The sequence below is a fragment of the Delphinus delphis genome, chromosome 19 (assembly GCF_949987515.2).
Source record: "Delphinus delphis chromosome 19, mDelDel1.2, whole genome shotgun sequence".
Taxonomy (NCBI): Eukaryota; Metazoa; Chordata; class Mammalia; order Artiodactyla; family Delphinidae; genus Delphinus; species Delphinus delphis.
This window is the reverse complement of record NC_082701.1, coordinates 53885270-53911715: the sequence shown is the minus strand read 5'-3', so window position 1 is coordinate 53911715 and position 26446 is coordinate 53885270. Positions and strand designations below refer to the sequence as shown.

General features: G+C 46.5%; 1 protein-coding gene across 1 annotated transcript in view; it reads right to left on the bottom strand.

Annotated features, from left to right (window-relative positions):
• The window catches only part of DNAH9 (dynein axonemal heavy chain 9), a 298998-nt gene extending 276963 nt beyond the window's left edge, over positions 1 to 22035 (bottom strand). The window contains exons 1-6 of the mRNA XM_059997406.1: positions 21619 to 22035; positions 12822 to 13018; positions 10473 to 10631; positions 9304 to 9434; positions 4820 to 5031; positions 3119 to 3352 (exon numbers count right to left, since the gene is read on the bottom strand). Coding sequence (XP_059853389.1) covers positions 3119 to 3352; positions 4820 to 5031; positions 9304 to 9434; positions 10473 to 10631; positions 12822 to 13018; positions 21619 to 22035 — 1350 coding nt within the window. The remainder of the gene's footprint in view (positions 1 to 3118; positions 3353 to 4819; positions 5032 to 9303; positions 9435 to 10472; positions 10632 to 12821; positions 13019 to 21618) is intronic.
• Between the last annotated feature and the right edge of the window lie 4411 nt (positions 22036 to 26446).

The following is a 26446-nucleotide window of genomic DNA, read 5'->3' as shown; positions in this document are numbered from 1 at the left end:
GAGACGAGGGAGCTGGGGGCCAGGGGGTGAGTCTGAACAAGTGTCTGGGAGACAAAAGATGAAAGGGGAGAAATACCAGGACAAGGGAAAGGAGCAGCCATGGGAAAAGGGAGAATCAGGTAAATGCAGGGTGTACAAAGAGCCAAGAGAAACTGAAAGAGAGAGAGAGGAAAACAGGGAAGGGGAAGGGAGACCAGCAGAAAGGGAAGGAAGAGGGAAAAGGGAGGCAAGGCGAAATCGGTGGAGAAAAGCAGTGGTGGAATTTGGCCTAAGAGCAGAGAAGTGAAGCAGAGCCAGGGACCGAAAATGGAAGAGGGGAAGGAGCAGGAAGACAGAGCGGGTGACACTCAACTCATCTTCTAATTAAACTGGGGCAACGACTTTTTATGCACCTGTGCCCTTGATTCAGAAAGAAAAAGCAGCCTGAGAGCAGACTATTGTGAGGGTAATGACTCCAGGGAGACTGGTGGCCTAGGCTGCTTATTTTTACTGAATAAACCCAGCAGATTAGGCGCCCCAGCGTTAGGATAGCTGTCTATATGCAAAGTCCCATCATTAGCATGTGTGCAGCGCCGAGCGCAGCCCAACAGCCTTGCAGAGCTGAGCGTTGCTTCCTGGCCTCCGGGTGAGGACCACTCTCAAGGCTGGACAGCCTGCACACAGTAAAGGCGGCCAGGGGCAGGGTACAGCAGGAGAGTGTCTGTCACCTCTGGCTGAACGAGAGCAAAGGGGCTGGTGCCGGAGAGGAAGGGACGGAGTGGAGGGGGAGGAGAGGGGAGGCTGCTCATCAAGAGCCACGGTAGAAACGGCTGCGGAAAAAGCATCCATTTAGGATAAAGCTAGATATCAATTATTTACACTCTCTGTGATCCCGGTGAAGGATTTAAGGTGAGCCTTTCGTCTCGCTTTCTCGCTTATACATTTTGTCTGTCTCTATTCCCTCTCCCGTCTTCGTTCCCTGGAGAATTCCTACTCCAGTTCTGAAATTCATTTCCTCTTGTGCTCCCACCTTCTCAGACCTTCTCTAGGTTAGAGACCCCTCCTTCTTGCTCCCAATAACACGCCAATTTTGCTTTTTTCATGGCACTTAATACGCCTCAATGAAACTTCCTGATTCTGTGTCTTTGCATCCCTGGATCTCCTCCATCTGTCTCTATCTTCTCCTGGGCCATGGCTACTGGTCCATGGGCTTCATACAAGCAAAGCTGTACCCCAGCCATTGTCCTACCTCCAGGTCCCAGCTCAGTGCCTGGTGCATGGTGCCTGGTGCATGGCAGTGCTGGACCAATGTTTTTTGAGCTGGAATGAACAGATTCAATTTCACTCTCTCCTATCCTCATAATCCCATGGTTTGTGCCACTTATCACAGCCTCCCCCAATATAGCCCCTCTCTTTTTCCCAAATCTCTGCTGATCATGGCCAGAAACATGATTCTGATTCCTTCTCAGTCCTGACTGCTATTGTCTTAATCTTGAACTTGACCCTGAATTTCCCAAATTAGTTTTAGGACAAGTATTTATTTTGTTTTATTATGCCCACTACTCTCCCTGCAAAGTTCAATCAGTAAATACAGAGTTGCAAAGTGTGAAAACACCTGTTAACCACACTAAACTCTAAAACAATCAAAAGAGAAAGCCTTATGCTTTCTCACCTTGGTCCTTAAACTAACATTCATATTAACTTTTAAACAAGTGCTGGAGGGGAGCCACAACTTTGAGCAAAAGTCGTATTTCTTTTGCACAGGGATTCATGCTAGTCTTGTAGTTTTCAGAGCAACCTTGAGGGTGGGAGAGTAGAGTTCAAAGCAGTGGCTTTGTGGGAATGGCCAGCTGCATCCGGTCAGCTCGCTGGTATTTTGCATGAGATTTCTAGCAAGAAGATTATGGGTAATTTGAAAAACAATTGTATTTGTCGATTGATTCCTTTGGCCTTCTTTCTGAGTCTATGATCAGAATTTCCTAAACTTCTAGTACGGTAAAACTACCATTACATGATGACCAATCAAAATAGTTGTTGAATCATGGGTTTTTCCAGCCAATGGGGGGTGGGGGTGGGGCAACCACCATGTTGTCTTGGACCTTTTCTTACTCTGTTTTTTGTTTTTTACTTTTTCATTTTTTATTTGGTCATCCTATAGGCAGACACAAACATGGAATAAAGAAAAGAAAGGCCAAATTTTGATCTAATAATACAGCATGGGAATTGCAGATACATTATAATTCTCTTAGTGCATCCTCCATACACAAAATGTAATGAAAAGGAGATAAAACTTAATTGCCATTAGAGAATAAAATAGGATTTCCACTTACATCTTGAAAGGCAGCTAGTCTTAAAAATTAATTCATTTGGGGACTTCTCTGGTGATGCAGTGGATAAGACTCCACACTCCCAATGCTGGGGGCCCAGGTTCGTTCCCTGGTCAGGGAACTAGATCCCACATGCATGATGCAACTAAGAGTTCACGTGCCACAACTAAGAAGCCCACCTGCCACAACTAAGACCTGGTGCAACCAAATAAATAAGTAAATAAAAAAAAATTAATTCATTTGATAAATGTTCAGGTTTCTTCCTCACTTTTTTTTTTTTGAAATCTTAAATACTACACTTTTTTAAAAAATTGAAGTACAGCTGATTTACAATGTTGTGTTAGTTTCGGGTGTACAGCAAAGTGATTGTTATACATATATCCATTCTTTTTCAGATTTTTTTCCATGTAGGTTATTACAACATATTGAGCAGAGTTCCCTGTGCTGTACAGTAGGTCCTTGTTGATTATCTATTTTATATATAGTAGTGCGTGTATGTTCATCCCAAACTCCTAATTTATCCCTCCCCCCACCCTTTGTTAACCACGAGTTTGTTTTCTATGTCCCTGGGTCTATTTCTGCTGTGTAAATAAGTTCATTTGTACCATTTCTTTTAGATTCCACATGTAAATGGTATCACATATTTGTCTTTCTCTGTCTGATTTACTTCACTTCCTATGATAATCTCTAGGTCCCTGCATGTTGCTGCGAATGGCATGACTTCATTCTTTGTTATGGCTGTTACTTTCTGGATCCCTGGACGGCTCCCTCCTGCATGGAGCCGGGGGCCTGACAGGAACGAGAACACTCACCTGCACCATGCCCAGTCGCCCCAGGAAGCCATCCAATCGCACGAAGACCACAGAGGACTGGAAATCCCACTCCCGGACTTCCTGGTTCTCTTTGAAGTAAGAATGGAGATTCTCCCTTCTGTCCTGAAATACCAGCTTGAAGAAGCTCAAGGTGTCCACGACCACTTGCAGTTTTCTCTGACTTTCTTCCACCTCACTTCTCAGGAGGTCTTCTGGGCTGAGATAATTAGAGGCCTGGAGGGCAGACAGGTTAGTGGCACTAAGCCTGGCTACAGGTACAGGACGGCCCACAACTCTGCCCAGCCCACAGCTCTCAACTGAGTAAGTGCCCAACCAACGTTTTTCAGACGCCTAATATAGGAAACGTCGGACCCCATCCTCAGTTCCACAGGTAGACTGGAACCTGGGTTCAAGCCATAGTCAGTGATTGAAAGTGACCAACCAGAGACAAGGAAACACAGTGAGACTTTCCTTGGGCTAGCTGGGGCTGGGCAGGTATCCTTTCCAGGTGTTTCACTGTGACTCATTGGCTTTCTATAGTAAATAATTCGAGTGCACAAATTCTTTGAACCAGAGGCTTGAACCTGGAAAGCTGTGAGTCTGAATCCACTGGACAGCTATCTTCACCACCACAGGGAGGGGCCAAAATAACTGGGTCCTGGTGACCTCATCCAGGCCTCACTGTAATCCAGGGCTGAAGCCAACCTTTCCTTGGACTTCTGAGATAAATGAGCCAATAGGTTATCTTTTTGTTGATGCTAGTTTGGGTTGGGTTTTCTTAAGACTTTCAATCGTAAGAGTCCTGGCTGACAAACATGCAGTGATGGAACATTGCTGGTCTAGGAGTCAAACAATTAGCTTCCGGTCCTGGGTTGGGTGACCTTTGGTGACTCAGTTAAACTCCCTGAGCTGTAGCCCTCATCGTTAAATAATAATAGTAAATTAACAAGGTTCTCCCTGCCCACCTCGCAGGGTTCATGCACAAATGACGGGGATGTCACAGCACTTTGTAGCCTTCAATGTGTTCCACAGATGTGAGCCAATCTGGGGGGCTGATCACCCAAACCTTCTTAAAGGCCTCATTCTGTTTACAGGTGCCCTCCTCAAGGTTTACGCTGCCCTGGTTGGTGCTACATGGGTCCCTAAGGAGCATAGAGCGTGTGAGCCAAGAAGCTGTTTCTACATAGCTCACGGGCAGTGAGTTCTTAGCACGTGGGGGCATGATGTGGGCCTTGCCATACAGGATCACACTGGAGCCTCACAGCCACCCAGCAACTCTCCGAGGCAGGTCCTCTTCTTCCCACCCTTGCACAGAGGGAGAGTGAGGCACAGGGCAGGTGAGAGACTCACCCAGGCACATACAGCTGACAAGCAGTGATGCGGGATGTGGCACAGGGACACCTGACTCCAGAGGTAGCATTCTTAGCTGCTGGGCTTTGCTACTGACCTAATACCAGGCCATTAAGATCCTTAAGGAGGTTGAAATTTACCACCCCAACCCTGCGCCTGACCCGGGTCCTCCCAAGGATCCCAGCAGGACTGAGAACACCTTTGTGAGTTACTGGCTGTGATGATAAAACAATTCAAGTCTGAGAACCCTTTGGACCCTAATTATTTCCCTGCCCTGAGAACAATGGACAGTTTATTCTTCTCATGACTCGGAGCCATCCAGCAAGAGGTTGGGGAATCCTGGGTGCAAACCTGCTGGACCAGAAGGTTGCAGATCTCCTGCAGCAGCACCATCAGGCGCCCAGGGCAGCGGTACAGCTCACACGTGGCCCAGATCAGGCAGACCACGTGCAGCAGAGGCCACAGCCGTGGCTTCACCTCAGGAAACTCCAGGCTCTCGAGCATTTCCAGGTGGCGGTGCAGCGGCACCAGGTGCATGTGGATGTCCCGCGCTTCCATCAGAGCTGGAAGGAATTGGAGACGATGGTCACCTTCCTGGCTTGAGGCTCACACCCACGGAGGGAAGCCCTGGGGCCTGGGAGTGAAGGATCTGCAAAGCAATGGTTGCGATCTCTTCCTGCACTAAGGGAGCAGAGAGGGCTGGTCCCTGAAAACTTTCTAGCTCTTATGAGGAAACACTGAAAACAGAAGAGCCTGGGCAGCTGGGATACTGGTCTGAGGAGGCTCTCTTATAAAAGTCCTGTATCTGGACCTCTTCCTGGCCCTCCCAGCCCCAGTCTGGTGCTCTGCGTGTAGAAGACGCTCAGTAACTGTTTGCTGTTTCCTTTGCTGCTGTTAACTCCAAGGCAATACAAGACAGATGACAGAGGACAGGTTTTAGAGTCAGAGAGATCTGCCTTCAAATGCCGATACATCAAATGTATGACCTTGGGCATGTTTAACCTCTCTGAACCTCAACAACAGGCTGAACAGTAACTAATTTAAAGGTTTCTCATGAAGGTCTGAGGGCAGCACACACAGAATCTTCATATACAGCTAGCTCAGTGCCTGGACCAAAGCAGGCGTTCCATACATGGTAATGTCTCTGATAAGTATTTGCTAATGAAGAATCTCATGAAGCTCTTACAGAGGAGAAGTCACAGGGAATACAGAAATAGCCCAGGCTGATTATGGAAAGGTTCTGCTGGTATTCAAAGCCGGGAAATCTCCTGCCATTTCCTTTGAATGCAGGCAAGGAAAGAGAGCGGCTTCCACCAGCCATCCTGTGGTGGCTGAGAGGGGAAACTAGGAAAACCAGTAGCTCTGGGCACTAATTCTGCAGAGCCACTTACAGGGAATGCAAAAGTCCACTGAACAAACTGAACGGGAAGGGAGGGTTTATAAAGGCTGGTTCTTTCCTGGGCAGATAACCAGGCACTGTCATGTGAGAGCAGATGGTCTTGGGTTATATTATGTGGATGAAGCTCTGCATTCATCCTAAAGGAAACTCAAAATATATATATATTACTGTATTTAGTAAGCAGTTTCAATATGCCAGGCACTGTCCAACTCACGAGACATATACCAACTCATAGAAAACCCTGTGAGGTAGCTTTACTACTCCACTTTATAAGGAAAAACATTAAGATCTAAATAACTTGCCTAGACTGTGAATCGGCCACCCCTGCTCAGCTGAGTAAAAGGAAGATTATACCCCAAGCTTATCATGTTGAAGCCCTGGCTTGATGGCTGTGGGGCTCACTACACACAGGAGTTTGAGAGGTGTACTTTATATCCCAAATGGACCTGTGGGAAGGACTATGTGAATCCAATATTTGAAAGTCAGATGTCATGGTAAATTGATTAGAGCAGCGATTCTTAAATGGGGGAGCTGATGGAAGTATCAGAACCACTGTGGGGTGGGGGGAGTCAGAATCCAACAGCCACTCCAATGAGCACACGCTCAGGTTTTCACATGGGCCTCGAGGGAAGAGAAACTGAGACCATTGTGCCAGAGGAGCTTCCTTTTTATGTTATATTTTTTAATAAGCAAAATCTCCTTTAATCATACAAATAGGCATGCCCCTGATTTTTAAGAGCTCCATGTTTGAGGGCCAGCTCATCTATTCCAGGGTGCAATCACCTTGGCTCACAAGCCAAATGAAGTCAGAGATGAACAGAGTTAGGCGCACAGCTTTTAAAAAATGCAAATATAGGGACTTCCCTGGAGGTCCAGTGGTTAGGACTCCATGCTTCCATTGCAGGGGGCCTGGGTTCAATCCCTAGCTGGGGACCTAAGATCCCACAAGCTGCACAGCATGACCAGAACAAAACAAAACAAAACAAAATTCAAACATAAACCCCAGCTGCACAGGGATATGTGTGGTTTGCTGATAAATCTTTAACAACAAGCCCTTCTGGGACAAAAGCCTTGATCTCAAAAGTCTTTAGCATTTGCCAGTTTCTGGGGTGTAAATACTCCCAATCTTCCCACCATGTCTGATCTCAAGCTACTAACTTGCAGTCATTGCGTGCTAGGGAGGGCGCTTTGAAAAGGGTTGCGTACAGTGGGTTCTCTTGAGAAACTGTGAGCCAGTCCACATCAGCTCCAGAGAACCCCTGGCCTTTACTTCTCTCCACACACATCCACCTACAAATATCCTGGACTGGCAACTGGGCGTACTGTGCTGACCCTGTTCCCTAGTGGCCAGAGGCGAGAACTCCCCACTTAGTCTTTACTGCCCTGGTCCTTTCCCCTCCAGCGTATCTTTACTTCCGGTTTCCAAGGTTCTTCGTTGCCCAGTCAATTCCACTTCAGACAATCTTGCTCCCACACATTTGCCTACATCCTTTTAACCTCCTTCTTTACTTCCCACGTGCCCACTAATCCAGGACTCTCTCTTTTCCTCTCCTTCTCTTCCATCCATCTGTAAGCCAAAGAACTACCCTGATTGTGACTGATAAGAACGATGCACATAGTATATCTGTGCAGAATAAAGACAGATGCTCTGAAATGAGAAAATCAGTTGAAAGCTTCTAAAATATTTTTATTCTCCATAGACCCCACCAATATTTCTGACCAAGTCTCTACCTGGCAACTCTAATCAAAATTTCTTTTCTTTCATCATCGGGATTGAGCTATATATTTCAAGGATTTCTATTTTTACAGTGGTGTTTCTCTGGGACTACTATGATGATATCGTTGTTTCTAACTTCTTTTCATTGCTGTCCTATACTCTTCTGCAAACAACTTTTAGAAGCTGGCCTGGGGAACCGAATCTTTTATAACTATTAATCAATGTGAATGATTGTACTCTATTAACCTATTAACGTGAAAAATACATTTGGGGCTCTAAATAACCAACTCATAAATATACTTTTACTATATGTTTTATTTCAGAGCCTCAAATTTCAGTCCTTTGCATACCTCCTTTATGATATTTGTCATGACTGCCTACCACCTGTAGTATTACTTCATACTTTTCTCTAAATTGACTCTCATTTTAGCCTAAATAAAATCATATAAAATGAAAACTTTAAATCTCTACTATAAATGGAAAACTTGTATCATGTGCCAAAAAAAGTTACCCGTTAGCACATTTTAAAATACACCTGTCCATACATCTCCCACAACCATCTCTCACACCAGCACTGGTACACATATCACTTTTGGGGACACTATCTCATTTGAATTGGAGTGTAAATTGGGAATAACAGTTGATTCCTCTGGCACACAAAATCTCTCACAGAAGCAATAAACTGAGACCCCAACAGGGACCCCATTCCAAGCCAGCTCTAGATGCTGGCAGAGCAGCCTCCGGGATGAGATTTTAGGGCCCGGAAGGACCTCAAAGACCAGCTACTTAAGCCAGTTCTTCTCTGTTATAAAGCACATGTAAGAAACTCCACCACTGGAACTTTCATTCCTTTATCTGAGTGGTTTCCAAACCCTGTGGGAGAAGGTGGGACAGGGGATCCATCAATGGGCTCTGGACACAGGACACTCCCTCTTTAGCAGAGCAAATACACCTTGGCAAGTTTTAAATTTTGGACTCACACAGGAGATTGCATTGAAGGAAAGTTCTGATAGAGAAAAAGTGTTTGAAAATCACTGCTTGGGTTAAGCTTAAATTATATGAAATTGCAAACACCTTTAAAAGCACATTCTGACCTACAATACTGAAGAGCTGGGAGGAGTTGTGATAGGAGAAAGGAAAGAAGCAAAGTGCACTGATGAGGAGACAGGGAGCCCTAAAAATTTTACCTCTTTCTAATTATAGACTTTGCTAGATTTGCAGTTTTGACAAGGGCCAATCTTGTCTGGTGCTCAGATGGCCAGGATATTGCAGTCCCATCTGACAGGCGCAAAAAAGGCAGAATGGAGCTAGAAATGGAACAGAGACTTCCCAAAGAGCCAGGGGGTGGAAGGAGGTAAATTACAGAGATGGGGGATCACAAAGCGCATTTGCCAGTGCGGTAGAGTCAGTAAGGAACCTCCGCCTACCCCACCTTACAGCAGCCCAGGGAAGCAGGTGGGAAGTGTGTGCGCTGTCCCATGGCACACTCGAAAGCTCAGAGAGGTGAGGCGACTCTGTCAAGGGCACAAAGCGCTGGAAATGCAGACAGAGCACAGGGCAGCTGCTTCCCTGCCTCTACATTTGGCCTTCTTGTCTCTGTGCTAGACTGTCTCAGGTTGGAGGCTATAAGGACTGGAAGCTGCTGAGATCAGAGAGGAAGATAATTCAGCATAAATATGAAATTTGAGTCAATTTATGAAAATACTTGCGGGTCCTCACCTGCTACAACATCTCTGAACATGGCTTGGAAAGCTGGGAAGTAGCTGCTCTGAAGCTTGTCCAGAAGCCCCGCCATGCCCCTCACCTTTATTGTTCTCAGTTGATTATAAATGTATTCCAGATCCTCAGACCTGCAGCACCAGGAGAAGAGTGAACCCAGGTGAACATCAGGAAACACAAGTCACGCTGCGATGACCCACCCTCAGATAGAGAGAGGAAGCCTGCCTCAGGGTGCTTCAGCAGAGGCCTCTGTTCCCAGAACAGTGAGGACCAAAGCCTGAGTCTGGAACACAGGTTCAGAGGGGCAGCTCCGGGAGGTAGCAGCAGGGAACACTGCTGTGACCATCTGGTGGCTCAAAAGCTTGGCAGCTAGAGGTCACTGGCTCTTGCAGGCAGGTTTGGGGTGGGATGAGAGAGGTGTCAGGGTAAGGCTGCTGGAGGAGGGTCCCGCAGTAGGTCAGCAGAATGATCAGAAACCAGGCAAGAGGATGGGGCATCTCAGCACGGGGTGCAAGTGGGACTGGAGCCCTACAGGCATGCCTGGCCACATGACATGCAAGGACAGGGACACCTGCCTCAAACACCTGTCTGTCTCCTTTTGAGTAAAAGATTAATCAGCACAATGATAAATAGGAGCAGGGAAATGGAGAGGAAGAGGGGGAATGAGCAAGAGCAATAATTAGGTCTTTCGGGAACCTGTGGGGCTAAGACACAGTGGACAATGGACTAATGACTGCCTGGAACCTAGGAGACGCCGTTCAGTGGTGAACTGCCAAAACCCCTTTCTCCAGATCCTACAAAAAATGTGTGCATACTGACTGTCCAAGGAGGAGGGAGTAGACAGTAGAAAGTATGAAAGAGAGTTAATTAATTTTACATGTAATTGAAAGAGCCTTTGAAGAAATGCCAGAAGATACACTGACGGTAGCTCAAGAAACGAGGCATGACTATTGAACCTCGGGGAAAGTGTCAACTCCCAGTGCACAGAAGAACTGCATTGACCCAAATGACATCAAGCTGTCTGCTCCAGGGGTGATGAGAGACACCGAGCTGTCTGCTCCAGGGGTGATGAGAGATGCCTGGGGGTGGGACCAGACTCAATGGCTGCCTCCCCCAGCCCATTATCCTCTGAGAGACATCTGCTCCCCAGGGTTTGAGCCTGTGCCTACCTGCTCTTCCAGAACTCCAACTCCACCTGTGGGGTGGGATTCTCCCCCTGTAGGAGAGGCTGGGAAGACTCCCTCTTGAGAACCACCTGGACTTGATGGCTCCACTGGATCACTGCAGACTCAATGGCATACATGACTGACTTATCCATAGAATCCAAGCTGTGAAAGACACAACAAATCTCCTGGGACACTGGAAATAGCTTAACTCTCGGTGTCCCCCAAAACAGAATCCCAAATCTTTTAAAAACAGGTGGGAAATTCCACTTAGTCCAAGCACTCTTTTTTTTTTTTTTGTGGTACATGGGCCTCTCACTGTTGTGGCCTCTCCCACTGAGGAGCACAGGCTCCAGATGTGCAGACTCAGTGGCCATGGCTCACGGGCCCAGCCGCTCTGCGGCACGTGGGATCTTCCCGGACCGGGGCACGAACCCATGTCCCCTGCATCGGCAGGCGGACTCCCAACCACTGCACCACCAGGGAAACCCAGTCCAAGCACTCTTAACTTTTGTTGGATAACAGGCTCTACCGAGTAGTCAGTGAAAAGTACAGATCTTCTCCTCAGACAAGCTGCTTATGCATGTGTGTATACAGTTATTCATACACAATTATTCAAGATTCAGAGGCTCGCCAATATTCTGAAGGCTAGTTTAAGAACTCCGAATCCTATGAAGTCCTTCTGTCAGTGCAGGAATACACTGGACAGAAAATATCCAAATGGTCACCCAACCCTTGCTTGAGTCCCACCAATGCCAGCCAGCTCCCTACTTGACAAGGCAGCACATTCCTCAGATCAGCTCTCCCTGGGAGACAGTTTGTCTCTACTTTGAACCACGTCTATCGCCCTGCCAGTCCCTCGTTTGGTCTTAGTTCTGACCTCTGCAGTAAGAGGAAATAGGTTACTTTCTCCTCCACATGGCAAGCTATCAGACATCCAAACATTACTATCCTTTGTCCTCACTTTTCTAATGAAGAATGCAATCCCCATGCATTCCCCCCATACACCTTCTAAATAAACTAACTAACTAAGGATGTTTGGAAGGGATTAAAAATCAAAAATACATTTTGGTTGCCTTTTCACCAAGTCTGAACTGACAATAGTTCATGCCAAGAACCCAGGACATGGGTGACAAAGAAAGAGAATCTGTCATTTGCATTTTCATGCCAGAAACCTACCTTCACTTAATTTAATTAAATTCATATTTGCTGAGCAATGATATGGCACAAGTGATTATGGACGGTATTAAAGGGAGAAGATACTCACCTCCCTGAAATATGATCCAACCTTTTGGGAAATTATCAAATTTGAACAAAGGGAGACAAACTCAGCAATGATTATATACACACACAGTGAATGTTATTATGTTAAAAGAGAAAAGGAATAGGAAAAGGGTAATTTGAATTTATTTATTTTGAAAATTGTGTATTTTTATTAAACCACAGTAAGTTTTACAGTTAACTGGGAAATTGCTTCTAATTATATATGTAGCAAATTACTTCCAACAGCAAAAACTCATTATAAAGTACATTGCTATCCCATGCATTACTTATTCTTCAGATAAAATCATGGGCCCTGAATACACAATGATGACATAATACATTTGGAGACTCCCGGCAATATCGCAGACCAAGCACATGTAGGAAGATGGCCTGTTGCCACAAACATATAGAAATGCTGGATAGAAGACGATTAAAAAATAGCATTTAGATATATAGCCTGGCTTGAATGAAAAAAGAAAAGAATCCCCACAGGACAGAAGAAAACCTGGAATGGTAAGTGGAAGCTGATAGTTGGTATCACTCTTACATGGAGAAGAGGATGAGGCTTTAATGTCTTCCCAGGCACAGGAGGCATGGAACTCAAGCCTCAACAAAGCCAGATTTGTTTCTGTTTGGAAAAAAATCCCCAGGACCTGAAAAAATTCTCCAGCTGCTGGGGGAGGAGGGTCTGGACAGTGACAGTGTGTGCTGGGTAAATGCTGGGAAGAGGCATGCTGTCTCCCAGACCGGACCTGGGTCTTTGCCAATGATGACACTGTCCTGATAAGCGAGACACTGTCCTGATAAGCGAAACACTGAAATCAGCCTGGCTACTCTCAGCCCTGAAATAGTTCTGAGCAGAAAAAAGGCCATGTTGCGTGACAGCCTTAAAAGACGTCCGGCAGACGGACTGGGGCGAGGGTAGTCATCAGCACAAAACATACAGTCTGAGGATGCTGGCAAACAGTGGGCTTGTGTGCAGAACAAAGAGATATGCAGAGTCAGGAACAGAAAAGTCGTAAAGACAACACTCAGATAAACCAGCATCTCCCACATCTCTGAGGCCCATATGGCCAGCCTGGTGGTACTTACGCGGTCTCACTTTCAGAATCCACAAACCCCATTTTTTCTGAGCTGACTGGAAGAGGCAGCAAAGTTTTCCCCTTTGCTTGCGCAAGGAGAACCAAGAGGTCACGTTGGAGGCTGTGGGCATGTCGCTGGACATCTTGGCAAACCACGTGGGGCCAGTCTAGGTGATTCTTCTCATTGGCCAGGATGGGGATGACAACCTAGGACAGACGTGTACAGAAAAGAAAGGCAGGCAACTTCTGAAACCCTAAAGACTATTCTGAGAAAGGTCGAGAGCTACATACCACCTTTTGCAGTTCCCTGTTCTGTAAGACCTAATTATTAATAACCAACATTATGTATTGCCTTGGCATCTGGTAAAATCGGGAGGGCCTCGAATAGCCTATCCACAGTTTCCCTGCCCACTCTGCTCCTGCCGCTAAGGCCCCTAGTCCAGCAGCCCTGCTTATCAAGGGGACCAGGCATGGCCGCCGCCCATCCCTGAGGAGTGGGCTTCAGTTCCAGCCAGTGGAATATTCATGCAAGCCGATCCCATCCCCCCACAGGAACCAGTGGGCACCACACCCTCTCGATAGTACAAAGCTTGCCTCCCACAGCCCCTGTTCATTTGCTCTGTTCCCACGTGCAAGCCCCCACGTGGCCCTGCCTGGCACAGCATCTCTCTCCTCTGGACTGTGAGTATCTGTGCTAATAACCTGTGGGCCGTCTCATCTGTCCAGTGTTACGTGTACAGCCACCCCCGCAACCCTAGGGCAGGAATCCCTTCCTCATCAACGGGTGAAACTGTCACAAACGCCAAGAGGCAAAAAACAGGACAGATGCAGGTAAGCATGACCCTCTGTCTACAGGTGGCCTGAGAGGGCATTTTAAAGAAGCAAGCCAAGTTGAGGATCTTGAATCTATCTGTAGGGTGAACCTGAGTTGGTTTTGGCCACTGAACATAGCCCCTCTTCTGTTAGTATTCATCTCCAGATCCAGAGGTAGATATGTGAACAAATCTGAGCCAATAAGAGTCAGGCCAAAGTCTTCTATCTGGACATTTTGAGGAAGAGAAGCTTTCTCTCTCTACGAGTCTGGAACAATTGGTGGCCAACTTGCTACCATATGGAGCCTTCGAATATGGTCAATATGGGGAAGAGAGGGTTTATAGATGGAGGAAAAACCAAGTCCTATGACATCATTTGAGCTCCTGCATCAGGCTGCTCTTCAACTTTCTGAGCTGATTTAAATTGAGGTTTCTACCATTAGCAACTTAAAAAGTTGTAATTCGTGCAACTCACTAGGAACCTCTGCCTGTCAAAAGTTCACAACTAATAGAAAGGGAATACTAGAAAGAAAAACAGATGATCAGGAAATGTGATAAGGAGCTACCTAGCAAAGACTGAAAAGAAAACACGGACTTAAATGGTTGGTTGGTTTCCATATGCGACCAGTGAGTCCATGTGGCTATGAGATAGAAGGCCTGGACCCAGCATATGAAGCCAAGAGAATGATCCTTGCCTGGTCTGTCTGGAAGCAATCACTAAACTGCGAACTTACAACAGCAGGTGAACAGGGGGTGCCGAGAGATAAAATGTCACAAATTGAGCTCTACTCACATTCATGTTAAGAAAGGACCCCTTGGACCCATGGCAGGAGGCCTAACAGGGCAGAGGGGATGAACAAGAATTTTTCTAGGATCTGAAAGGCAGGGACTGTATCTTATACCCACAGTCCTCCCTAGGGTTTGGCATACAGGAAGCACTCAATAGAGGTTCAGAGAATAACTGAAATATATGCTGTCTGAAGAAAAAGTGGCAGGTGGGCTTGGGTGCATTTTGGAGGGCTTTCAGTGATAGAAAAATAGTGAATATGAACTTTCTATGAAATGAATATTCTCAATGAATATCTATCAAGAGTCTACCACATGCTAGCACTGTTCTAGGTGCTTGGAAGGTACATCAGTGAACAAAACAGATGAAGATTCCTGACTTGATGAAGTTTATATTCTAGGGAAGAGACAGTCAGTAAACCATAAGTTCTGTGAAAAAAAAAATGAAACAGGTGGGCTGGAAGTGATGTAATGGTAAATAGAGTGATTGGTGCAGATCTCATGGAGAAGGTAACATCTGAACAAAGACTGGGGAAGATAGGGAGAGTGTTGTGCAGACCCTTGGGGGAAGTATATTGAGGGTAGAAGGAACAGCCAGTGCAAAGGCCCTGAGGTGGGAGCATGCCTAGTGTGATCAAGGAGCAGTGTGGAGGTCAGTGAAACTGGGACAGGATTGGCAAGAAGAGTAGGGGTGAGTAAAAGGGGTCAGATCACATGCAGCCCTGTCTGCGGGATTTTGATTTTTACTCTGAGGAATGTAAATCATTGAAGGGTTGTGAGCAAAGGACCAACATGGTCTGACATCTTTTTTAATAGGATCGCTCCAGCTACTGAGTTGAGAATAGACTCTTGGGGGCAAAAGTGGAAAAAGAGATTGGCTAGCAAGTTATTGCTATAATACAGAAGAGAGTGGCTTGGCACAGGGCAGAGTAGAGGAGATAGTAAGAAATGGTCCAATTCTACATAAATTTTGAAGGCTCAGCCAAAATGATTTCTTAATGGATTAGTCATGTGAGTAAAAAGGAGTCAGGATGATTCCAAGGTTTGGGACTTGGGCAACAGGAAGAAGGGAACCACCATAGCTGACGTGGGGAAGAATAACGGTGGAGTTAAGTTCTTGTGGGAAGAATTGGGATTAGGTTCTTCGACACGTTAGAATTTGATAAATCTACTGAACTTCTAAGTGGGGACACTGAATAGGCGTCGGATTTGGCAGTTGGGAGCTCAGAGAAGAAAAGTCTGGAGATAACAAAGCTGGTAGAGATAGATGAGATGATTCATAAGATTCTGAAAGGGAATGAGTGCCCCCCAAGGAACTGAGTATATACAGAGAAGATGCCCAAGGAATGAGCCCAAGGGCTTTCCAATGTTAGCAAGTTAGCAAGAAGCGGGGGTGGTACCAACAGGGGAAATAGAAGAAATGGCGATGGTGAGAGGAGGAAACCAGAAGACTGGTGACCTGAAAGCCAAGTGAAGAAAGTGCTTCCAGGAGGACGGGTCACCATGAGCTGTGCCAAAGGCTGCTCACAGGTCAAGCAGGAAAAAGACTGAAACATGGCCATGTGATTCAGACAAGTAGAGGTCACTGGTGACGTTGACAACTCTTTCTTTTCCATGCAATGTGGGGGTAGGAGCCTGACGAGTGAGGAAAAGGATAGGACATAGCAAGACTAGACATGAAGTCTAGACATTTCTGCTCAGCTTCACGAGGGCGGGTATACGGTAGGCAGGGAGTTGGAGTTCACCAGATTTATGGTTTTGCCAAAGACGTACGACAAAGCGAGACAGAGGCCGTGATGATAATGATGGAGCACTTGAGCTGCGTAAGGGGGGAAGGACGTGGGTGTGGAGGATGGACAGAGGGCAGGCGGCAGGATCAACGGACTGCAGGTCCCAGCAGGGTCACAGGCTTGTGGTAGGGGGCTGCTGGGGAGAGTGAGCCGGAAAGACAGGAGTAGGGTCAGAGAAAGAGGTGCCTGGAATTGGATCACCAGGGCGTGGTCTGGTAATGCAAGGACTGGGAACAGCACGGGAAGGGGTGGTTAAGATAGGAAGGGCGACAAGGTCAGTGGAGGAGGAAGGTTCAAGGGTCCCAGAGGCCGGGTTAATGAAGGATCACTTATGTGTCTATTGAAAGAGCCACGTGTTAAGACAGGAGCAACGCTGGGGGAGAGTCACAGCGAGCAGGAACCCAACCGTGGGGAAATGAGGGCAGTGCTATCAATTTATGACACAGCAATGGGGGGAGACGGTGGCTTTGTCTAAAGGCATCAGATTCAAACTGGACTGTTTTCCACTTGAATCGAGAAGGAGCAAAGAGAAGCAAGGATGCCTGTCTCACCTCAGAAGCAGAAAGGCTGAGTCTTTGGGGAGAGATGAGTTTGGGTTAGAGCAAAGTGACAAGGGTGGGTGACAGGAAGTGAGGAAGCTTTTAAGGGGGATGTAGAGTCACGGTAATTCTTGTCCTTTAGGGAAAACCTACAACTAATGTTAACAGAGCACCAACCTGACTCCACGTTGTATCTATTCCTTTAGCTCTAACCGTTGTGCTTTGTTTCCTGTCTTAATCACGCTGGCTCTGCATCTCTGTAAAAGGATGTTGCCTAGAGCCTGAAACACACATGACAGCCTATTCCCAAGGTTTTGCCTCCCAGGCTTGACCTTTAAAGGTGTCAACAAAAAGTTGCAGAACAGAGAATAACAATTGTCCTGTTGGAGGTTTACACTGTGACCAGACCTTTGTGAACAGCTGCAAGAAGTTTGTAATACCAGCCACACCTCCTCCCCGCCTTCAGTACAAAAGAAGCTTGAATTCTACCTCAGGGAAGATGGTTCTACCAGCCCACCATCTTCTTGGGCTGCTGGCATTCCGATTAAAGCCACTATTCTTTGCCCCAACACCTCCTCTCTCGATTTACCAGCCTGCCGTGCGACGAGCACTACAGGCTTGCCCTCTGTGATGCTAACACACTCTATTCCAAGCGTCCTGATAGGTTATTTTAAATTTCACGACAAGCCTACAAGGTGCTTCGATCCTGACAGAGGTGAGCTAGCGCGCTCACACCATCCCCACTGAACGCGACAGAACCAGCATTGGAACCCGGGTCCCCCAGACTCCAAATCCCATGCTCCTCTCACGGGGAAAAGGACCCACACTTTTACCGGAAACAAACCTACAGCCTCCCTTCTTCTGCCCTCAACAACCCATCTACCTACGCCCACCGCTGCACTGGCTTAAGGGAAACTAAGGCTGAGGCTACGGAAACGGCAAGGAAGGAAAACCGCAGTACCTGAGGGCAGCCGAATGGTCCAAGATGGCGACAGGGCATGCACACGCAGAGGCGTCGCGACGCTCGAGGAGAGGCGCTCCCGACGCACGCACGGAGGTTCTGCGCATGCCCGCTCCTCCTGCCCCGCCCCGCCCTTGCTCTTCACCGGGCTCTGCACAAGGCACCCCTCTCCTCACCCGGGGAGAAGGTGGCGTTTTCAAAGCAGGAGCTTCCCCCTTCTCCATTCCTTGATTAAAGAATAAAGTTTCTGCTCTGCTGGACCTGGTTTCCTTCATTTGGCACCAGCTGGCACTGGGCAACGTAAGGACCCAGTTGGGGGGTCCACCCGACTGGACACCTGATTAGAAAGGGTGGGTGACACTCCCTCTCCCAAACCCCAAACTTCAAAACAGCATCCAAGTTCCAGAGCTCTAGGAAAAGGAACCTGGCAGCAGTGAATGAAGGGACTGGGAGGAGGAAGAAAGGGAGCAGGAGGGCTGGTTTCTAAGTTCTGGCAATTCTCCCTTGGAAACATTTCCTGGATGCACATTTTACCTTGTGCTAGTGTAATGGGACAGAAAAGTTAAAATTTATAGCTTCATTCCTTCGTTAATATCATTATCGTTATATCCTATCGTTAATATCGTTAATATCACCCCCCCACACCCCACCCCCGCCAACAAAGAATACTTTTCTCATCCAGGTGGGATATTTTGGCTTTAGTTAGTTAGGACCAGGAGCACGCAGCCGGGGGCTGATCCATGAGTGGGAGGGGTGCAGGGCCCCAAAGTGGCTCTGGATCAGCTTCAGGGTGTGTGAAAAAAGCGGATGGGACGGCAGTGGTTGCATGGCCCAAGAATTGCTGTTAGAGCTTTTGAGAAACGCAAGTAAAGGCCTCGAGGTATTTTAAAAATAAATTGTTTTATTTTTATTATTTATTTATTTGTTATATTTACTTATATTTATTATATTTATTTATTATTTTATTATTAGGTTTTTAAAACAGATAACACATTTACGTGGTGCAAATTTTTAAAGTACAAAAGCATGACAGTAAAAAGCTACCTACCCCTGTACCTCCCTGAGTCGCCCAGTTCCTTGGGCCTGTGGATTACTCTGTAAATGAATGTTTTTCCTCCCTCCCTCCTTTCTCTTTTTTAGCAGAAACGGTAGCATACTATACGTACAGCTCTAAACCTTTAAGAAAAATTATCTTAAATTGCAGCATTATCCACAATAGCCAAGAGGTGAAAGGAACCTAAATGTCCATCCATGGATGAATGGGATAAAGAAAATGTGGTATATATACATACAATGGGATACTATTCAGTCTTAAAAAGGAAGGAAATTCTGTCACATGCTACCTTGAGAATGAACCTCTTTGAGGACATTATGCTGAGTGAAGTAAGCCAGTCACAAAAAGACAAATACGTCATGATTCCACTTACATGAGGTACCAAGAGTGGTTAAATTCATAGACACAGAAAGTAGAATGTGGCTGCCAGGGGCTGAGGGGGGCACAGGTGGGAGTTGTTCCCTGAGTGTAGAGTTTCAACCATGCAGGATGGGGGGATGGTTCTGGGGATCTGCCACGCAATGATGTGCATGAGGTTGACAGTGTTGTGCTGTACGCTTGGAAATTGCTGGGAGAGTGAATTTTATGTGGGTTTTTTATGCCACCATAAAAATAAAATGATCTTAAGAACGGTTCCATTATCAATCATTACTTTTAATTATAGACGGACCTTAATTCGTTCACCCAGACCCCTACGGATGAACATTCAGTTTGTTTCCAGCCTCTTTCAATGCACCGATAAAAATTCTTGAACATTTAAGAGTCTGAGGTGTTTTACAATTACTTTCACTCGCTGAACTGCCTTGCCTTGGCCATGACGCCACTCTGAGATGGACCCACTGCCCTCTACGTACACTAGGTGTAGCTCCATCTCGGAACCTTTGTTCAGTCTGCTCCCCAGACCTTGAAAGTTACCCTGCTCTCTATTTATTCTAATCCTTCTCCTTGTTCAGGAGCCAGTTCAGAGCTGCAGGTGAAGCAGGGCTCTCAGACCACACGCATATGTCTGTCCTCTGAACCCAACAGCACTTTTTGTTTTCCATATCAATAAACATTGTCTTTATTCTGTAAATTAAAATCTATTCACCTATTTCACATTTTGTTTATCTTATTTTCTTTTTTAAAATTTTTTAAAGTTTTTAAAAAAAATTTTGTTAAGATATAGTTGATTTACAGTGTGTTAATTTCAAGTGTACAGCAAAGTGATTCAGTTATATATATATTCTTTCTTAGATTCTTCTCCATTATAGGTTATTACAAGATATTGAGTAGAGTTCCCTGTGCTACACAGTAGGTCCTTGTTGGTTATCTATTTTATATAGAGTGGTGTGTATCTGTGAACCCCAATCTCCCAATTTATCCCTCCCCCCCTTTCCCCTTTGGTAACCATAAGTTTGTTTTCAAGCACTTCTTCCTATCATCACCTTTCATGAGGGAATTTGATCCAAGCTTGGATTCCTGCAGGGATGGTGTTCAGACAACACACAGCAGTAAAGCCATTCGGTTATTAAAATACTTCCATATCCACTGAGAAACCTAGCTTCCCTGGGTCCCCTAGAGCTCCTCTGTCACCCCAGACCCTTCTCTGGAACTCCCCCTCCCCAAAGCCTCCTCATGAAGCAACCAAAGGCCTAACACCTGATGCAGCAGGGAGCCTCCAGGACCCAATGCTAGCACTGGTGCCAACTTTAGGTAAGGTCTGTCTCCACCTCAGTCACACTAGCTTTGAAGATGCTATATATATAGTGAATTTCACAGGTGGGATCTTGTCTTTATTTCTCTGGTGTTCCCCACAGCACCTGTGACAGGAAACATCACACAGCAGGGCATCAAGCCTCCAGGAGCACACACACCCAACTTCCAGGGGCGTTCACTCCTATTCCAGAAAGGTCTCAGTGTCCCAAGAATCTCTCCCGGGCACCCCTGCACTCCGGAGGCTTCTGCTGTGGCGTCACCAAAGCACTCCATAATCCACATCCGGGGAGACCTTCCTTCCTGCGCTCCAGGCCGGCCCCCCCCAAACGCCTGCTGGACATTTCCAACTGGATGCCTCAACTTCTTACCTGGGCACAGGGGTGACCTCTGGTTCATGAAGGACACGAAAATCAAAACCAAGCCACCTCTCCTTTTTAACTCTTCTCCAGAAGTAAAGAGCGTGGAGAGCCCTTCACCTCCTTCACTGACCCATAGGAAATGCCCCCGGGTCCACCACTCCCGGGCTTTTTAAAAAATAAATTTATTTATTTATTTATTTGGCTGTGTTGAGTCTTCGTTTCTGTGCGAGGGCTTTCTCTAGTTGCGGCGAGCGGGGGCCACTCTTCATCGCGGAGCACAGGCTCCAGACGCGCAGGCTCAGCGGCCATGGCTCACGGGCCCAGCCGCTCCGCGGCATGTGAGATCTACCAAGACCAGGGCTCGAACCCGTGTCCCCTGCACTGGCAGGCAGACTCTCAACCACTGCGCCACCAGGCAAGCCCCCACTCCCGGGCTTTTGCAATGCCAACTTACAGGGGGGATTCAGAAACGGCGCCTCAAAAAGAGGTCAGGACCCAGGCCCTCTTAAGAATCTAGCCTCGCCTTGACTTTGGCCTGAACGCAGACCAGGAATGAAGCAAGTCCCCCGCGATGCCCTGACTCGGACCCAGCCCCTGCTCAGATTCCCCGCAGCTGCCATTTCACGGCTCGCCTCCACATCTCAGGGGGCAGCCCAGGGTCCTAGTTTCCCGCCAGCTCGGCCAGCCGGCCCATCCCACTTTATTCTTAACTCCTTGAGCTCAGCTCCAGTCTCCTCTCCCATGGCCCCGCCCCGCCGGCCCCGCCTCCTCCTCCAGCGCAGCCAGTGCGGGGCCACCGACCCACCCTCACCTCGGAGAAGAGCGCGACCAGATGCTCCAGCGGCTTGGCGGGCAGGTCCCCGCACAGCACTGCTCCGCGGAGGCTGTCGGGCCCCGGCGGCTCGGGCCTGGTGCGCAGGCAAAAAAGCCCCTTAGCACGAGGCGCGCCGGCCTCGGGTCCCGCGTCCAGCCCCGCGCGCACCGCCAGGCCCGCGGGCCCGGGCCGCACCACCAGCAGCGGCCGCGGCCCCTCCGCGGCCCCGCGGCCCAGGAAGGCGTGCAGCAGTTGCCTCGCCTCGGCCGAGCCCGCGCAGCGCTCCCATGCGCCCGCAGCCGGCCGCAGGCTCCGGGCCACGTAGGCCCCCAGGAGTCGCAGCCGCGGGTCGGCGCCGGGCTCCCAGTCCGCGTTCTCCTCAGCCAGCGCGGGAAGCTCCTCGGCGCTCGGCATCGCGCGCGAACCTGCCTGCGGAGGTTTCCCGGGCGACCGGGACGCGGCCAGGACTCCCGCCTCCGCTACCCTCCTACTGGACACTTGACTACTGTTCCCGCCCACTCCGGTCCAATAAGGTAGGAGAGGCAAGGCGGGGTAAGGGGCGGGGTCGCGTCGCTGTTGCTAGGAAACCAGCAGAGGCTCAGGTTTCGCGTCTGAACTCGTGGATTAGAGGTGCTCGTGGGTGACTGTTCGGGGCCATGCTTATGGATGAAGCGCATGGAGGGGAGATCAAGGATATAAATGCTGCTAAGGAGCGTGCTGGCTAAGGTCACATCAAATTCTTTAGAGGTGTCCAGACACTGAAAGTATTATGGTTCTCCCACCTACTCCGAAAAGTGTAATTCAAAGTTAAAAACAATGTCAAATCACAAAATACATGTAAGGGAAATCAATCAAATTTTTTTTTTTTTTTTTTTTTTTTTTTTGCGGTACGCGGGCCTCTCACTGTTGTGGCCCCTCCCGTTGCGGAGCACAGGCTCCGGATGCGCAGGCTCAGTGGCCATGGCTCACGAGCCCAGCTGCTCCGCGGCATGTGGGATCCTCCCGGACCGGGGCACGAACCCGTGTCCCCTGCATCGGCAGGCGGACTTTCAACCAGTGCGCCACCAGGGAAGCCCCCCAATCAAATTTTTATTTCTTTTTCATGATAACTGAAATATTATAACAGTGGCTACTGAGCATTTAGAATGTGCTGTGCTACTAGGGAACTGGATTTTTCATTTTCATTTTAATTAATATAAAATTAAATAGTCACATGTGGCTAGTAACTGTCATATTAGACGGCTTAGCTTCATAATTTTAATATCAATTATAAGAAAATAAAAGTTTTACTGGCCTGCTTTGTCCATGCCTTGAGTGTGTGCTTAATCTGAAAAATGGGGGCTAAAACTATGAGATCACTGATTTCCATGAGTATGGCAGCAATGAGTTCTTAAATGCAGCAAAGCACTATTCAATATGTAGGATGTTCAGAGCCTCCCTGTCCTGCCCTTTGTCTGCATCTTGTCTTCAAAAAGTGATAATGTGAAGCACCTTTCCTGACCTCAGAAATTAGCATTTGTCACCTGCTGAGTCCTTCTCCATGCTCAGGATATAAATAGCTTGGCCCTTTGCATGCATGTAAGGTGAGAATGGGACAAGGAAAGGGACAATTCGGGCAGCAGGAGGCCTGCAGTTCTGAAATGAGTTCCTCTCTGCCCTACCACCCTGATTTTAGTCACCAATCAGAGACTGCAGAGTTTCTGGGTAAAAAGAACATTTAGAATGGGCTTCAAAGGAATATTAACAGAATAAGCACTTATTAAAGGCAGCTTTGCTAATAAGAGCCCCTCAGGAAAAGCCAGTAGCTAGAAGGTAAAATGATTGATTTAATAATAACTGGGGCACAGGAGGTGCTGTGATGAAGAGTGTCCACCTTACAACATGAAACTTTATGTTTGTAGAGAGTGTTTTGTCAGTTCTGGATTAAACAGTAGGCAGACCAACTATGAGTAAAGGGACAAAGCAGAGGCACTAAAACAATTTTTAAATGGATTTGATAGTTGACATTTCAAAAAAGCATCAGGGAAAAATAGAAATGTTGGGGGCTTCTTACACATATCCTAGTTTTGCAGAGTTTTTATTTTGCATATAGGAAGGCATCCTTATCGTTTTAGTGCTTGGGGATTCCAGATGTGTCAATCCTGCTCGTATTTTGTGTATAGAGTGAATTCAGGGCCATTAAGTTCCCGTAAACTCTTCAAATACAGTTTCTGCCACCCCCACCGTGACCTATTTGCCCTACATCCTCTTTGTCCCTTTGCCGCAACATAGAAACACAGGAGCCTGTGGAGATGACTTGAAGGTGTCTGAGAGTGAAGGCTACTGGACACTGGCAATGTCAGCTTTTGCTTTTTTTTCTCCAGCACCACACCTTAATCTCCATTGTAGAAAGAGATTTGGGGGGCATCTATATGGGACTTATTGAAAACAGCTGACATTGTCTTTCTATTGTGTAATTATGGTATGAAAAATAAAAGTTACAAGTGTATTAGTTATCTATTGCTGTGTAACAAATTACCCCAAAAGGTAGCAGCTTAAAATAGCAATGGACATTTATTATCTCACATAGTTTATGGTGGGTCAGGAAGATGGGAGCAGTTTAGCTGGGTGGTTCTGGCTCATGATGTCTCATAATGTTTCAGACAAGATGTTATCAGGGGCTACATTATCTGAAAGCTTGACTGGGATTGGAGGAACCACTTCCAAGGTAGCTCATTAATGTGGCTGGCAAGTCAGTGCTGACTGTCAGCAGGAGGCTTCAGTTCCTCAGCATGTGGAGCTCTCCATTGGGTGCTTAAATGTCTTCATAACACCCTGGCTGCCTTCCCCTAGACCAGGTGATCTGAGAGCAAGACAAGCCCCAATGTCTGTTATGACCTAGCCTTGGAGGTCACACTGTCATTTCTGCAAAAATCCCATTAGTTACAGACGTTCACCTTATTCATTGTGAAAGAGAACTACACCAGGATGTGAACACCAGGGAAGAAGAATCCTTGGGTGCTCTCTGAGAGGCTGGCTACTGCAAGAGGTGTTAAGGAAGATATGAAATTTGTGTAATTGTTGCCATTTTTTAAATTAGAAACTTGAACTTGCTTCCATGAGCATTGCATTTTGTATATCAGATTTTTTGCTTGAAATGACAAGGCATAATTCCTGTTCAACACTTGTAAATAACGATCTCTTTAAATTCTGGATAGTCATCATTGACAAGTTGTGTTCACACGAGCAGGTAGTGCAAAATTTAAAGCCTTTTACAATTATTCAAAAGTGAGCAGTTGGCATTATATTTACAGAATCTTAACAGCTCTTCTTTTCTTCCTTGACAAACGTTATGTTGAGATTTCTTGGGATGCTGCTAATGGATATTGACTCTAAATCAACCTTTCTGTATCAAATATTTGAAAATAATGATGAACTTTTAATTCAAAGAACATGCATGCATTGTTAGAATGGTCTCCTCTCAGCCACCTTGAATGCCCTAAGTGATGATGTCAGACACTCATGGGCAGATATATTGGATACATGTGTAGAAGGAGAGTCTAGGCTACTTGGGGCTCCATCCCGGAGATACACGTAAGAATATTGATTGTTACATTTTGCATAATAGCAAAATTATGGGAAACAAACCAAGTGTTCATCCGTGATAGAATGGATAAATAAATTATGGTATATACTATTCATAGAATACAATACTATACAGCAGTGAAAAGGAAAGGACTGTAGTTGTATGCATCAACAGGATGAATCTCAAAAGCATAATGTTGTACAAAAAAGGCAAGTTACAGATGAGTACATTAGAGTACATTTATTAGAAGTTTCAAACCAAATGAAACAAAGAATATTTTTTTCAGGCAGATATACATATGTAGTCATCTAGAGAAAAGTAAGTGGGTGATTATCACGAAATTCAGATTTTGATCCCTTCTTGTTGGGGACAGAGAGGCATGGGATGGTGAGGGGCACACGGGAGCCCCTGGTAATGTTTTATTTCTTAACCTGGCTTATGCCAGGTTATGGGGTTAAGAAATAACCTGGCATAAGCCAGGTTATGGGGTTAAGAAATAACCTGGCATAAGCCAGGTTATTTTCATTTTATCATTCATCTTAAACTGTACATATATATTCTTTACTTCTTTGTATGTACGATATACTTCACAATTATAAAAAAGAAAAAAGGATGTGTCATTTCTTATACTCTTGAGTGTTGTGGGGAGTTCATTTCAGTTACTGGGAATAAATGCTAATAATTCATTAGATTTCTAAAATTACATATCAAATATCTTTAAAATGGTGATTGACCAATTTTACAAATTTTATTTTAGGTCTATTACTGGTGACTTCTTTCTTATCAGCCCTATCTTACTTTACTTCTTGGCTCTGTTCAACCCAGGAGATTCCAGATTCACTAGTCTCTTAGCTTCCATGACAAGTGTCCTCCTTCGGGCACTTCCTCTCATTCTCTGACTACTCCCGTTTTGCCCATCCTTTCCATATAAGTGTTGCTTGGACATCTCTCAGAGCTTCTGGTCCTCTCACTTTAAAATCTCTCCTTGGATGAACTCACCCATCCAAGGCAGCAATTCTTTCCTTTATACTAATGGCCCTCAAACCCATATCTCCAGCCCAAAGCTAGGGAGATATAACATTTTAGGATAATACCTGTGTTCTTCTCAAAGGTCTGTAAAAACTGTTCCACTGTTTTCTGAAATGCAGTGTTGGAGAGAAGTGTGAAGCGAGCTTGATTTTTGTTCCTTTGTAGGTAACATTTTGAAACCACATGATTGTTTAAGGAATTTTTTTCTCCCTTTTTATTTTTGTGATTTAA